Consider the following 16,145-nt stretch of genomic DNA (forward strand, 5'->3'; position numbering starts at 1 on the left):
GGCATAATTATGTAATGTCGCACTAAGTTACTTCACTAATCTTCTTGTGTAGTCTGTAGATACTTCAGTGTTACCTTCAGGTTTTCAATGTGTTTTAGGTTAATACTCGTGGCTGTCATCCTTTATTCATCTTATTTTTCCTTCTTCATGCAGTTTCATGCACTTTTTTCTGCTATTGCATGTCACGTCTCTTGCTGTGAGGTCTTTCAGTCTAAAACCAGCGACTCGATCGGCCTGCAGACAACTACGGCTTCGTTTTTCTTCACTGCTATATTCCTCCTGATTTTTTAGACGGAGAATAACAGTTTTAATAAATATAAAATGTATATATAGTGCTGCATAATGTGTCATCTCAAACATGAGAATAACGATGAGTGGCCCAGAGGTGAGTCAGTCCGGGGGCGGCGAACAGCTGATTGTTATACCATTACGTAACGCAATATTTCCCTCCACGGTAAGGACTCACCACGTTCCTTGTACTCACTGCTAATGTACGTACACTACAGCAGCTGACTACAGTAGGTACCGGCAGTTATTGATAAAATGTCAGTTATCAAGATTTTTTTTTACAGAAAACTCGAATTTATAGTTTCAGAGTATTCAGTTTGGCACGTTATAATTAATAAGTTTTGTAGAGGCAGTGTGTTGAGCTTTATCCAAAGAAAAGTGAGGCCCGCGGGTGTTGCGTCACTCACTGCCATCATTTCGTCTGCTCGGAGTCAAGACCTCGGTGGGCGAAGGTGAGGCGCCCACGCTGCCCGGTAACCACGGTGCCCTGCCGCTATTTACTGTTGCTTGCCCAGAACACTGTAGCCCGTGGCGGGTGTGTGTGTGTGTGCCAGTGCCCGGGGACAGGTGAGGGTCAGGGTGGGTGGGTGCCCGTGAGCCGCGGGTCAGGGGCTGCCGATGACCTTCCCCGCACTAGGTCTGTGTGGGAGCAGGTCAGGGCGAGGCTGCACGTGTTGTGGAAGTTCTTGAGCAGTGAGTCGAGAAGGAAGCACAGCAGCCATAAGCCACAGCTACTGGACGCCAGGAATAGACTGAAGGTCAGACTAACATAGAAAGTGAAAGTCACCCTCTGTTTTCTTGGCAAAACATATAATCTGAGCATACCTCAGTGACTGGCCTGCATGCTTGCTGACATTGTCACAGACAACAAAGAGCAATACCAGCCAAATTATTTCTCTAAGGGACAGTTATTTTTGACAACAAGACTTCTAGTGAACCGTTATCACTCAGTAATAATTCTTTAACCCCTAAGGGTTAAGTTTTGGTGCCCACACTACAGAATGGACATAAACTTGCTAGAATCAGTTCAGAGGAGGATGACCAAGATGATTCAGGGACTGAGGAACCTCCCATATCAAGATAGGCTGAAACACCTCAACTCACGTTCGCTAGAAAGACGAAGAGTGCGGGAAGATCTGATAAAAGTATTCAAATGGATCAAGGGTTACAACAAAGGTGATATAAGTGAAGTACCGAGAATTAGCCAGCAGGATAGAACACGCAGTAATGGATTTAAATTAGAAAAGTATAGATTTAGGAGGGAAATAGGCAGGCATGGTTTAGTAATAGGGTGGTAGGGGAATGGAATAGACTCAGCAATTACATAGTGAGTGCAGGGAGATAGCTTGATTTAAGAGTAGACTGGATAGCTTCATGGATGAGGGGAAAATTTACGAAACCTTAGCCACCTCTGGCAAAGTTAATACTTACATCATGGATTTCTTTTTGGTCCCTGAATGCAGTGCAGTGACAAGTGACTTCCGGTAAGGAGAAAGAATCTAATTCAGGGACTATTTATTGCTGAAAATAGGGGATAATAATTCACGAAAGCGTCGTCTCCTCTGGCGACAGTGCCGCTTCCGCAGCCGCAAAATAGCTCGCAGAGGGTTTAGGGTGGGTGACCATATTCAAACTATTCCAACCAAACTTTACGACCTAACAGCTAACGGGGGGGCTTTGCCCCCCTCGACCCCCCTTCTTATCAGCATTTTTCCCTTATATATGGTACCTAATATAGATTCTTAAAGCACTTAAAGCTGTGCCAGCTATGATGTCCCTCATTAATGACTTGTTTTATCTCCAGCAGTTCACTATTCTCATTTTTAGAATTCTTTCAACAATTTAGATGATGTGTGAGGTAATGGTGACTGGACAGTATCTGTTTGCCTTGCTTCTGCTTCCTCTTTTACGGATTGGGGGGATGGCTCCTACTTTGATGTCTTCAGGAATGGATCCAGAGTGGAGTGATATCTATGTCATCAGTCGTGCTTTTGGCAATGTACCTTTTACTCTTAGGCTTCATACACTGAGCACTCAGTAGGCGACCACACTTTTCAGACACCCTGAATGACATTTTAAAATTCTATATTAATCAAATTACAATTGCCCTTTCTTTATTTCAGGTATCACTGGACAGCCTGCACTGGAAGTCATGATGCCAAAAGGAGGACAAAATGCCAATGAAATGATTGTCATTGGAAAAACTAGTGTATTTTCATGAAAATTAACCTGTATGGGAAAAGAACAATAGAAAATGCTATGGCCACCAACAAGCTTGAATGTTTGCATTTTTATAAATCTTTATATCTTCAAGTCCTTGACACTAAGTGTCATAATATAAGAAAATACCCAAATTTTATATTTTTTTTGTAATGAAGTGACACTTGATACATACAAAGTGAACTAGTAGAATATGATTTCAAATAGAACTTCAATTATTAATATTTCATATTTTATGGAATATATTTTGTTAAACTATGAAATACTTATAAAAGATTTTAAAAATATGAAAATTATTTGACATTATTGTATAATTAAACGTGGAATGTCTTATGGTGTCACTCCAAGAACCATGGAGTCTCTTGGTGTGCCAAACATGGACAGCAGCGGAGGCTACATCCGCACCATTGAGTGGGACATGATGAACAAACACAAGTTTTTCCCATTATCCATGTTGAGCTCCTTCTCGGTAAGGTGCATGCTCTACCCCTTCACTCTCATAAAGACACGAATACAGATACAAAGGCAGTCTGAAGTTTACAAAGGGACCTTTGATGCATTCCAGAAGATAGTAAAAACTGAAGGTAGCTATGTCTTATGTGCATCATACTTTAAATACTTGAATTGTACATATTGAATAGCAAACATGTGGTTGATTTACTTAGACTAATTAATTCTAGAATGTCCATGAATCATCTGATTATTATGATTAGTAGGTTTAAAAATTCTGCTTTATAACCATTATCTTAACTCCAGTTTATGAAAGGAGGATAAAATTCATATCACTATTGCAGGGATGGGAGGTTTATACAAAGGATTCTGGATGAGTGCCTTCCAGCTGGTGTCCGGGATATTCTACATCACGACGTATGAGAATGTCCGCCACTTCCTGCAGCAGCGAGGGGTCAAAGACTCCAGGGTCAGGGCTCTTGCAGGAGGTGCATGTGCCTCCTTGGTCGGCCAGACTATCATAGTTCCCTTTGATGTTATATCCCAACACATGATGGTGCTTGGTCAGGCAGAGGGTTATGGAAAATCAAGGATTGTTGTCAATCCTCTTAAGATTGACTATGTTGGTCGCAAAAAGCCACAGGTATTATTTTATTAATGTCTAAGTTTCATTCCCTTTTCTGCTTTGATACAAATTTAAAAGTTCAGTACATAACTTGCAAACATAATTCATATACGTATATAAAAACTTTATAATAAAATAATTAGTCCACAATTTTTCAGATTGCACTGGACATTATTCGGAATATTTACAAGTTGGATGGTGTCAAAGGGTTTTACAGAGGGTACATGGCCTCCATATGTGCCTATGTGCCAAACTCAGCTCTGTGGTGGTCATTTTACCATTTTTATCAAGGTAAGCCATTTTTACTTTTATCTACACCAGAGTTGGTTATTATTCCCCTACTCTGACTAACCAAGTTAACAAACCTACAACTTTGCTCTCCTTAACCCGTGCACTGCATGTGACTTCAAACTTTAGTAAATTGGAGGCTATGGTGATATGTGGCAACCAGTAGGTCACTCCTGGTTCAGTTGACAGCAGGAGTGTCAGAACTGGATGCCAGCCGTCACCAATGGGTTAATTTTGTATCCAAAAATCTCTCTCTCTCTCTCTCTCTCTCTCTCTCTCAAGCAAAAGTGGCTTTAAAAAGCAGAAACTGAGCAGGCAGAAGAGATGTTAGTGTTGTGTTTTAGCAGTGCTTAAGATTATTGATACTATTGATATTATTATTGATACTATTTTATTGATACTAAAACGAACTGAAAAGAAAATGTGACTTCATGTGTCCATGCGCATTACCAGTGGGGGGCTTCATGCAAAGGATACCTGTCAAGGATACGGAGTCTATGGTATACCTATTAGAGATAACTAGTTTGTTTATTTGACTGTTGACTTTCAGAACAATTGGCTCACCTCGCACCTGAGGGCACCTCAACCCTTCTTCTGCAATGTGTGGCAGCTCCCTTAGGAGGTGTCACAACAGTATTGCTCACTAATCCCTTGGACATTGTGCGGGCTCGTTTGCAGGTCTGTATCTTGAGATAGTAGGGGATCCAAATTGCAGACTGAAAGAGAATAAGCTTATATGATTCTAGCAAATTCAGATGTAGGAGTCAAAACCCCCATGTTTAACTCTGAAGTGCTTTGCATATGATTATAAAATGCCATGATTTTTATGTGTCCTTAGCATACTTTGATACATTTTCCAGAATAACACAGTACTAATTGAATTTTAACTTTTCTATATATATATAGCTTTCATATCCTCCTACTGTAAATATTGTGAAAGTCAAATAGAATCTCAAGGGGTAGAAGGGAGACCACCTGCAAGGTAGATTGATAAGACTGAGGAGTACAGTCATCCTTTAACATTTGCAGTTTTAACTTTCATGGATTTGAATATTCGCAGATATGTCTGCTAACAAGGTGTTCATAAGTTTTCTTGGCCCCTTGAAATGGTCAGTCAGTTCATTCTCACCATTCTGTTGACCTACCCCTCACCATATCATCACTTTAGTTCCATGAGGAAAAGGGCAGTATAGGAGGGTTTTTAAGGCAGGCAGCATATGTTTGTAAAAATTTAACATTCACGGGGGTCTCTGTTACATACCCTCGCGAATGTTGAGGAACAACTTCAAGTGCCCTTTTGTTGGTAGTGTCTGAAACAGCCTTCCCTTGTCTGTATTTTCTTTCCCCTGCCTACATTTTTAGTAGTCTCAAGAAGGGAATATCAAAACCCCTCTCCAAATGATTCTGACTCTGTTTGGAATTCTAATGTTATACACTAATAGCAGGAGCAGCACCAGCAGGCTATTTTGTTATTTCCTTTTGATTCACCTTGAGTTGCCTCCTTTTCTGTAAAAAGTTAAAAGGAAATATACTATCTCCAGCCTACATAACCTTCTCAAGGTGCTTGTATCCACTGCTAACATGTCCTTTATTCTACAGGTGCAGAGAGCTGGAAATTTTGGACACACATTCAAAATACTTTGGGCAGAGGAGAAGATGGGAATTCTAAGCAAGGGTCTTTCTCCTCGACTTTTCCAGTCAGTCATCTTCTCATTCACCATTATTCTTGGATACGAGTCAGTGAAGAGAGTTTCTGTGAGTGAAGAGTACAAGGATGAAGTGAAATGGTGAATATGACCCTATTTAGACAGGACTACAATGTATGTATTTATGAAAGTGGCAAGTTTTGTACTGATGAAGTAGTCAGGGATTAGATGAAAATTTCGGGTTTAGTGAATGATTTTGCATAATTAGCTGGGAAATGTTTGTGGCAAGAAAAGCAAGGATCAAATCTGAAGGTGTATGTTACAGAACATGGATTCAGTGTAAATTATCCATGCTTGTTGTTTGTATATATTGTAAGTTTTGATATGTAAAAATTGTGTATTTCTTGCAGAATAGTTTTTGTAATTGACCAGCACAAATTACCACTTATTGTGTTACATGATGTATGCTGTCAGTAAACTATATTTATTATAAGTTATTTACTTATCATATTGTGTCAGCATATTTTGTTGATATAATTTAAGACTGAAAATGCATTTCACCATTAGAAATTGCTAGAAATTTGCAATGACCTGACAATTACATGGATATCAGAAACAAGGCAATACATGGGTAATCTATGATTTTTTCTACATTCTAGTCTGGATGCCTCATCATACTGTGTTTGGGGAAAAGAGTTACAGATGGAGAACAACAGTTTATCTCCTCTCTTCAAGCCCTTGATATCAAAATGAGTGTTGAAGCCTTTGAAAGTCCCTGTAATTATGTTAGCAACAGTTCCTCTTCACTCCTTTCAAGCATACATGACAAGATGCGACTTTTCTCACAATAATTACCTTGATATCTGGCAACGATTTTTTATTAAAAGTACTGAATTATTAATGTATTATTTTGTAACTTTTCCATGCTTGCAATGAAGTGACAGTTTTCAATAACTGCATTAGCATTTTAGAAATTTATTAATTTTCAGTGCAGCAAATGACTTAATCATTGCATGGAAACTTTATTGTGATGGGAAATCAGCATAGATATGATTCCTATAAACATTATGTTAAATAAATATTCCAGACAGACATTATTCTGTTCATATGATTGAGACAATTGTTTGGTTGTCACATGGTAATCTGACAAGAGTGTGACAGGTGCAGTCAATTAATGGATAATCTGACAAGAGTGTGACAAGTTCAGTCAATTAATAATTACAAAATGTATGAATAGTTTTGTCACTGCATTGTGCTACTTTTTACCCATGGCCCTAAACTATTATTACTGTGTAAGAGAATGAGGTGTATTACTCATAAGAGTATGTTGTCTCCTAATTTTTCAGTTTTATGAAAAATATGGGAACTGTAAACTATGCAGATGGTTAACATCTAAACCAAGAACAATATATTAATAAAAATGAAAATTGAATAGACTCAGCTGGTCTGTAGTCCATTAGTGAGTCTTTGCTTTTAGGTGTATTGTTAAAGCCCCTTGTGCTAGTTTCTATGTATATTTTTTAGCATTTATCTACTTCACTTGCTTCATTTCAGGAACCAGAATATCACCATGAACTTTAGGGTGATAGTAGCTCACTTAGGACCATAATAAAACAAAGTAAATGTTTCTAATCATTAAAGAGATTATTAAGTAAAAAATGAAGATTGTTAGAGTACAGGTCTGATGACAGAAGAGCCCAGAGTACTGAATAAGCTAAATATTTAGGCAATAATATGCTGGGGAGCTAGGCAGTCAAATAGAAATACAACCGGTTTGTTCTGGTATGTGAGGAACAGTCTGAAGGCTACTAAATAGTACATATATTTGTTTTCACATTAGCAAACTTGGTATTCTTGTACATTGGAGTCCCTGATTGTTACCTCAAATTTTTAGTACTCTAGTTCATCTATGATGCTAGTGATTGAAAAAGAAATGTTGATATGGGTGTATATATGTCATAATACTGCAGCATAGCTACTTGGTGACTTGTAGTATGGAAATATATAAACATAATGCTCAGAAAGTTTTGGAACTGCATCCGAGCATAAGCTGGTTTATGTACTGTACTTATGTTTTGTGTTACCAGCCGATTGTTAATGTATATGTAAAGGATTTGACATACCATAAACAAGTTTCATTTGCTTTACTAGAAATCCTTGAAGATGGGAGAGTTCAGATTGCATCAAAAAGTTGTCATACGTAGTGGTATCTTCTAAGTGGATCATTTTAAATGATTTTATCAAGAGCATGGGGACCCATGGGCATGGTACTTGGATATATTCATTCTCTATTATGAATTCCCATCCAACTGTATCTCACCCATAACTAATATATCACGACCCTATCAGTTTATATTTTAAGTTGTAGTGGTGGCCAGGGAATTTATCCTCTAAAGAAACCCGTGTCCCTGCCCACTACTAGTATTTAGTCAAACCCCTCTAAGGGATCCTGTGTCCCTGCCCACCACTAGTATTTAGTCCAACCCCTCTAAGGGATCCTGTGTCCCTGCCCACCACTAGTATTTAGTCCAACCCCTCTAAGGGATCCTGTGTCCCTGCCCACCACTAGTATTTAGTCCAACCTCTCTAAGGGATCCTGTGTCCCTGCCCACCACTAGTATTTAGTCCAACCCCTCTAAGGGATCCTGTGTCCCTGCACACCACTAGTATTTAGTCCAACCCCTGAAGTGGGACCTGCAACCCTGACCCATTTCTGCTGGGGGCCAGACTATGAGGCGGGGCCCCTCGATGCTACACGCTGGATGAGCCTGCCACCTATGACCAGTGCTGGGAAAAGCCACCTAGGCCCCTGTATTCCAAAAAGATGAAGGCCTCCAAGCCACTCTATTTGTTTAAGGGATAAATTTTGGAAAAATTTAGGTTCAGAAAAATAATAGGGAAAAACTGGTTCATGAACAGGGTAATGGACGAGTGGAGTAAAGTGAACAGGCATGTAGCTGAGGCAAACATGGTTGAAACCTTTAATTAAAGTTAGATATATTTATGGATGGGAAGAAATACATGTATGGTGAATAACCCATCTAAAGGAGCTGCCATGTGTAGGCCCTTGCAGCTGTTTCCTTTATCATAAAAAAGTGGTGTACCAAAGAGACTAAATGGTGAGGTTATTGCCTTGTGTTTATTCAGCATGACCCTCAGTTACCTCTCTGATCAATTAATTTTTCTTCCCAGTTTTACTTTTAGTGCTGGGAAACAATGGAACCTACCAGTGTAAAAGAAGCAACAAATAAATAATACTGAAGATAAAGGAATTGCAAGAAACAAAACAGTACAGATTTGACCAACAACATGATCAACCTTAAAACTTGGCGAGAAACAGTATAATAAAAATCAGATTGCCAGAAATTTAATTGGGAAGTAAAAAACAAACCAAAGACCAACAAAAAACTCCCTTGGTGCTTCTCACCCTGATGGGCAGCGCCACAACCTTGTACACCTTGGGCCCGGGTGTCTGGGTGCACTCCCTGCTAACTCTACTAACCCTAGGGCTTTTCCTTTTTTTTTTTCATTTTTCTCTGCTGAAACTATTTTCAACTTTTCACCTTGTCTTTTGATGCAAAATAAGAGTGGTAAAATACAAAACCGCTACTAAATATAAGATAATTCCTAAATTGGTTGGTAATATTTTTTAACAGTTTAGCAAACATTTGAGGTTTCAACTTTAATGAACATTTGGTTCAGCATACAGCACGTTCCCCTCATCCTTCCAGTATAGCAATGGCAAGACTTTAGTGCGTCCCCGTTTTCTAAGATAAATTATCTTTGATCAATAGCATATATATTGACTTATAATAGAATAAATGTCTCCCAGATCCCACCCTTCCCCTCACGGTGGCTTACCCATCCCCAGCGTTCCTATTCCTCAACCTGGCAGATTCTCCTTCCAACTAGCGGCGGTTCTTCAGTCCAACGGCTGTCCGGGCAAGATTTCTCACAAAAGCCTGCGACAGACCCTAAACCCGTACCTTGGGTTCGCCGAAACGACTTGCATTTCTTACATTTCTTACATTTCTTAAAACCTTTCAATCTATGAGTAAATTTGCCCCGAAGGAAATATTTGAATCACAGAGTTACATTAAGAGAGAATAAAGAATGAAAGAAGAGACAGAGATATTAAGAAGGAAGATGAGAGATGGAGAGTGACCTCCTCTTCACTCTGGCAAGGGATTCCCACACACGTTAAATTCTTTGTTTTATTGATAAGGAACATATCAAACTAGGAAATGCATAAACAAATGTGAACATGAACAAGGTTTGCTTAATTTTTATGGGATAACAGTTTTGGAAATTCTTAAGTTGTCTTTTCTGGGTCCGGTGAGTCTCCTGCCCCACCCCCCCTCACCTTCACCGCCACAACCATCACCACCGCCAGGCACGCTGACTCTCAGGTGCTGGCAAACACTGTGAGGAAATTATGTGCCTTATATATCAAAATTACTATATGCTTGCTTATATAAAGCAAATTTTACAAAATATAACATGTATTAAATTCTTCAACTAACAGTGGAATGGCTGCCTGTATAGAGCTTTATGAATGATGTTTAATTACTTTGAGAAGCTTAGAGAATGAAATCACACCATGTAAATTTTGATTACTTCAAAATTGTCTCAGCCAGACTGAAAAATATAACAAAAACTTTGAGAGGATATTCATACAGACATGAAGCATACAAGTGGAGTTCAGATGATGATATAGTTAATATTTTTAATTATATTGAGTATTGGCAAGGTACTTAGAAATCTCCACTTGATAATTTCACTCAAATTAATGTTTGCTAGTCAGGGTCATGGAGCAATAACTAACACAGCATCCCTGCAGAAGAGACTGCATCAGTTTTAGAATTTAACAAAATTTATTCCCTGCTTCACACTGCACAACCCTGAGAGACTGGAACAAATTTAGTTATTGATGTTTGTATTCCCATTAAATGTATATCCATGAGGGTACATAAAGGACACCCTGACGACTTAGTAACAGACATATGCACACACGCTTTCATTCTCTCCCCTTGCAACCGAAGACCTAACGAGACTATGAACAACAGGTAACGTTTCACAAATCATTATTACAAACTTAACGAGACAATAATCTTGAATATGAATACTTCACACAACACCACCTCTTATAAACATCATTAATTTGTAGGTTTGAGTCTACATTTGATTAGTGTTACTGTGATAATGATATCAAGGGTACATTTTTGCTGTTTGATCTACCTGCAAAGGAGACAATCACACCACCGACCACAGGATGGAGGCACACTGTTCTAGCAGCACACGGGGAAAGAAAATCCTCTGCGTGAAGCCCAACTGGAACTGGTCATTTGATTCAGGTTTCAAACACACTATGCTAAGGCCGCTTGGGCACTGGTGGCGCCTAGAAATTATAGTCAGGGCTGATGGTCTGTGAAATAAACTCGTAATAGGTGAAATATATGTGGTTGAAAATTCAACCTCCACAGTTGTAAATCAGATAAACTGTATTTCCATGACTACTATTAAATGTTTCAAATGTTTCCTCTGAAGCAGTACTGGAGAGTATTGAGCACCACCCGTAAGGCCACCAGTGTAGTTTCTATCCGTAGTTAGTGATTCAGTGTTTCATTTCACGTAGATGGTGAGCAATACACGCTTTATTTTAATACATAAATAAAATAAAATCGAAAACACTACTGATCATCTTCCAGTGTTTGCAAAGTAACAATCTGTGAGTCATAACGAATTCGCCGAATAAGGACCTCCGGTTCACGGCACACTGAAGGACGCCTCGCAGTTCGAGACCTCGGGTTTTGCTTTCCGTGGTGGTTCATGAGCAGAGCAGCTGGCATACTCAATTACATGGAATTAAAGTTTATTTTACTGTCCACCGTTTCGGCAAGATTTAAATTTAGAGAAACTAAAATTTCTTTTTACTACATTAATTTTCTTGACTATCAGGTTTCTGGAAGCGTCATATACACTCAGCTCTGACCAGCGTGTTGTTTGTGACAGTAACTTTTCAGATGAGAAGGCGAGATAACAGATGTGTGTCTGTGTGTGTGTGTGTGTGTGTGTGTGTGTGTGTGTTACGACTCATTTTTGTCTTTCGACTTCCCTTGCTTTATGCAGATCCTTGTCCGTTTGCATTACTGCTTGTTTAGCCGAGGCCAGGTTTGGGGGCCTAGGTTTGCACCCTTGAGTTACCCGCCATTGCAGGAGCCGGACCACCACCCGGGATGTGGGACACGACCCTGCCTGACTCCCGGTAGCCACTCACTGCTGGGTGGACAGGGGCACGGGTCAAGGGAGACTGCCCATGTATCTCTGCTCCGTCCGGTGTGTGTGTGTGTGTGTGTGTGTGTGTGTGCTTACTTATTCTTTATTAGTTAGCTGGTTTCACGAGGCTGGGGCGTAGCATTTACGTTCTTTGATATCATATATTCTTACGGTACACTATTACAAAACCGAAGCAACTTTTACCTGCTTTGGTCAAGGTTCTTTGTACATCCTCACCTCAGATATTTTACGGCTGAATACCTTTTACAAATCATCGTTGCTATACCAATTTCATATCCAAAAAAATTTAGTGCTGTGAACATTTCCTTCCTCGTCCCCGCAGTCTGCCCTCCCCAGCCCCCTCCCCCGCAGCCTCCACACATCACCAGCCTGGCGGCGCGGCACACACGCACGAGTGCAAAATAATGAAACAATTACTCAGTAAAAAATACTGTTGAAAATAAAGCTAAAGGTAACACATGTAGTACACTATGATATGAACGAACACAGCCTCAAGTAAGTTGTCAAAATAATCTTTAAGACATAATAATGATAAATGATTTATTGGTGGCTGTAGCAGTGGTTGTCTTCGTCATTCACTCTCACTTAAGCACCCAACGACTCATCGTTACGTGGCCCAAAACAAACACCGTCGGTTGATTATTGTTATGTGCTTAAGAGTCGCATTCATATGTGTATAAGGCAACCCATGTACTGTTTAATACTGAAATAAGATTAATATAATTATCTTACACTGAATAACAAGAATAACAGTAATAACAGTATCAGTTTGATCCTCAGATACATTTGATCTGGCAAAACTGAAATGTGTCTGTGCAGGAAAATATGATGACACTCCGACCCAACCTGACGGACACAGGTAAGACATGTCACCTGCGCCTTAATGGTCTGGCATCCCGTAAGGAGTAAATGTAATGATGAGTAAAATAAATATACAATGAATCTATACAGGTAAATGATGAAGCACCTTGAACAGCCTGGAGATTTACCACTTAGGTCTATTTTGAGAATATTCAAGAACCGATTAAATGCGAATCACGACGAAAATATAATTATACACGTGATTCATTGTTTACAAACCGACATCTGGAGGTCGCGAAGGCAGTTACAAACTGTTGATCAGCTTCATACAGGAATAATTTGTATTGCATAGAGAAGCGTGCACGGCAAGTCTTGTCTTTCATGGCAAACATCATCCACATGGTTGAGGGAGTTGAGATAATGTGGGATGCACCTATACACGTGGGGGCAAGTATTACTCTACGGAAATGGAAGATATAAATCAAAAGACACGAGGGATGCTTGCCACAAAACCTTGCCTTCCGAGACCACGAAGAAAGGCTCTAGCTTGGCACATTTCAGGCACGTAATAACAAGTTTCTCATCTAACAACAACAGCAACACTCTGGAAATTATCACATCAGTAACCACCACCATGATCACTTTCTTTTGACTTATTTTCACCTGGAAATTTGATTCAGTCTCACTTTGGTCTCACTCGCTCACACACTATGAAGTGAAATACGCTTCGAAAGAAGTTAACATAATTATATCGATTCGATAAATGATATTTTCGTATACCCCTCTGTCAAATGTTCACGGAGTTCATGACTGAGGGTCACTTAGTATCGCATGGGACTAAGTGCGTAGTAGTTCAAGCGTCCGTACTCAGCGTCGCCTATTTCGAACGGGAGCTTCAGGCCCATGTTCTGTTTGTTTATGCCAGGCTCTGCCGCTCCATCGCGAGGTGTCTTTGTGTTTTCCTTTGCAACCGAGTCCTGCCGCACCCCCTTAGGTCTGGGCTCCGGGTGCGACTGAGAATCCACAGAATCAAAGGACTCTCTTCTAATGACCTCAAGATCTGTACTAGAGTCTGAATTGTTAGGGTCCGACTGTCCCGTTTTCTTTAACCGAGGTCTCTTAGATCTAGATGAAGAATATTTGGGACTGGCACTCACGCTTAAGGAACTGATCACCTCAACATCCGACGGAGGAGTTCCTAAATCTCCCCTCTGAAGTTCAATAACCTCCGTGTGGCTCTCTTCAGCTCCTTCCTTAGAGCCTTCCGCACTCAAAGGGGGAAGCCTGTTTCTGGAGGGACTCGCAAATTCGCTCTCACGATCACTGCCTTCAGAAGCCTCGTGAATCACACTGGACTGGACGTCTGCAGGTGATACAGATGCCCTTGCTCTCAGCCTGAAGCTCGTAGGACAGCACGACAATTCGGGGAGACCAGCGAGGACATTTGTGGAAGAGGCATCAGACGGTGTGCGACCTGCGTCCGAGGAAGATCGTTTAAATGCCCCCCTCCTACGACCAACCTGCCTGGGCCTGTTGATGACCACCTGCAGCTCCTCGTCTGGGGTGTTCACCAGGGTGACCGTGTGTCCTGCGGAGGAGAAAGGAAAATATGAAAGTGTGAATATAAACAGTACAATAAATTCCAGAAACAATATACAATCAACCAGTATATAAGTGTCCATAGGCTGCAAACAAACAACAACAAAAATATGAAAGCTGTGTAACCCGGAAAAAAAACACCTACAGAAAATAATTACAGTAGGCCTACATCATGAGGCAGTGAGATTTCAGACCCAGTTGCAGAAATCAGCTTCCAGGGCAAGGACGAAAAGGAGATCAGTCGGGTTATTATGAGTGGTATTTTAGGGTCATGGTACAGAAGAAGGTTCAAACTACCTGCAGGGTCATAAAACTGTCCCTGGAAATGCCCACAAATCCTACGAAAGCATTGTCAAATATGTGTGCTTGGGCGCCGAAATGTTTTATAATCGACTCACATCAACTATTTCCAAAGGCCAAAATGGAGATCAGTCGGGTTCTAATGAATGTTTTTTTAGGTTCATGGTACAGAAGAAGGGTCAGACTACCACCAGGCTAAAAAAAAACTCCCTGGAAATGCCCACAACTCATCGAAAGCCACGTCAAATATGTTTGCTTGGGAGAAGAAAGGTTTTATAACACGAGTCTTAACCCCGCGGCAAGTTCTCTTGGGTGGGATGACCTCCGCCGCTCACCGAGGAGATGGGCGGCGATGACCTTGGTGGCGTTGCGTCCCGTGAGCCGCGGGGGTTGGGCGGCCAGCACGCGCATCACCCGCTCCACCGCCGGCCCGTCCGCGCCCTCCATCACGGCCGCGGGAGGAGGCCGCCCCAGGATCTCGGCGGCCAGGGCGCGCGTGTTGAGCGGGTGCACGTTTTCCTTGAAGTCGTTTTCTATGTTACCTGAGGGAGGGAGGACACGTGGGGGACCTGTTGTTGTGCTGTTAATCAATTATGTGGTTCCGACTATTTTTTCTCTCTATCTTTCTGTCTATCTATCTATCTCAATCATGTGGTTCCGATTATTATTTTCTCTCTAACTATCTGTCTATCTATCTATCTATCTATCTCAAGCATGTGGTTCAGATTTTTTCGTATCTCTCTCTCTCTCTCTCTCTCTCTCTCTCTCTCTCTCTCTCTCTCTCTCTCTCTCTCTCTCTCTCTCTCTCTCTCTCTCTCTCTCTCTCTCTCTCTCTCTCTCTCTCTCACACACACACACACACACACACACACACACCTGGCGGGGAGTAGTGTGCCACCACGATGACCTTGCCCGACCTGCTCCTCGCCTTGCCCACCCCGAACTCGCGGCTGCTCTGCCACACCATCTGCGTGAACGGGCCTGCGCGGGAGGACCTCGGTGAGTGGGGGAGAGCTGGCAACACTGGTCAAAGTTGAGGTCACATGGTGCAGCATGCCAACAAAAATTTGCATGGAAAAATATATATATGCATTTAAACTAGATGTCACACAAAAGCAGAAAAAAAACTATATATATTTCATGTACTTTAATTCATACGTTAAGAAAGTTCCAGTCATTTTCACACTCAAGGAAATATGAATAATAGAGGTCGAAATGAAAGTGAAAACACAAACAAAGACGGGAGTGAAAGTGAAAATAATACAAACGTTCTCTGCATAAGGGAAGAAAGTGAGGGTGGAGCGGCAGGTAGAGAGAGTCACGTTAGGAAAGGTAAGCTCGGATGCAACTATAAAAGGAAGGAAATGGAGGCGACAGAGCAAATATGGATGGATGAAAGGAAGAAGGGCGTGAGTGAAATACGGTGAGATGGAAGAGATAAAGTTGGAGAAAGAAGAATGGCGAGAGAAAAGAAACATACGAGGGGAGGAGGGAGGAAGAGGTGACATAAGGATGCAAAACAAAGGATGCGGAGAGAGGGAAGGATGGAGAAATAGAGAGACAGGGAAATAAGGGGAGGCGGGAGAGAGTTCTGGAATGATAGAGAGAGAAAGGAGGAAGGGATAAAGGTG

The 16,145-nt window shown here is 41.0% G+C and overlaps 2 protein-coding genes across 12 annotated transcripts in view; one reads left to right on the forward strand and one right to left on the reverse strand.

Annotated features, from left to right (window-relative positions):
* Nucleotides 1–235: 235 nt before the first annotated feature.
* Nucleotides 236–6,010, forward strand: LOC126984158 (solute carrier family 25 member 44-like). Of its 8 annotated transcripts, none has more exons than XM_050837560.1 (6): nucleotides 236–385; nucleotides 2,412–3,092; nucleotides 3,303–3,601; nucleotides 3,742–3,874; nucleotides 4,422–4,549; nucleotides 5,471–6,010. In XM_050837560.1, exons 2-6 carry the CDS (start codon nucleotides 2,834–2,836, stop codon nucleotides 5,660–5,662), a joined length of 1,011 nt encoding a protein of 336 aa, XP_050693517.1. In that variant the 5' UTR covers nucleotides 236–385; nucleotides 2,412–2,833; the 3' UTR covers nucleotides 5,663–6,010. The 8 variants fall into 8 exon arrangements, with proteins under 8 accessions (XP_050693517.1, XP_050693512.1, XP_050693515.1 ...); XM_050837555.1 differs by having other exon boundaries at nucleotides 341–454; XM_050837558.1 differs by having other exon boundaries at nucleotides 384–518.
* A 77-nt stretch (nucleotides 6,011–6,087) lies between these two features.
* LOC126984154 (uncharacterized) overlaps nucleotides 6,088–16,145 on the reverse strand; it is a 101,976-nt gene continuing 91,918 nt past the window's right edge. For 2 of the 4 annotated variants that reach the window (XM_050837547.1, XM_050837545.1), the window contains exons 8-11: nucleotides 15,391–15,537; nucleotides 14,850–15,056; nucleotides 8,149–14,203; nucleotides 6,088–8,099 (exon numbers count right to left, since the gene is read on the reverse strand). In XM_050837547.1, coding sequence (XP_050693504.1) covers nucleotides 13,437–14,203; nucleotides 14,850–15,056; nucleotides 15,391–15,537 — 1,121 coding nt within the window. In that variant the 3' untranslated portion in view covers nucleotides 6,088–8,099; nucleotides 8,149–13,436. Of the gene's footprint in view, nucleotides 14,204–14,849; nucleotides 15,057–15,390; nucleotides 15,538–16,145 lie in introns of all 4 variants that reach the window. The other 2 variants (XM_050837548.1, XM_050837546.1) reach the window with 2 other exon arrangements.

This window comes from Eriocheir sinensis, chromosome 56, assembly GCF_024679095.1.
Source record: "Eriocheir sinensis breed Jianghai 21 chromosome 56, ASM2467909v1, whole genome shotgun sequence".
Taxonomy (NCBI): Eukaryota; Metazoa; Arthropoda; class Malacostraca; order Decapoda; family Varunidae; genus Eriocheir; species Eriocheir sinensis.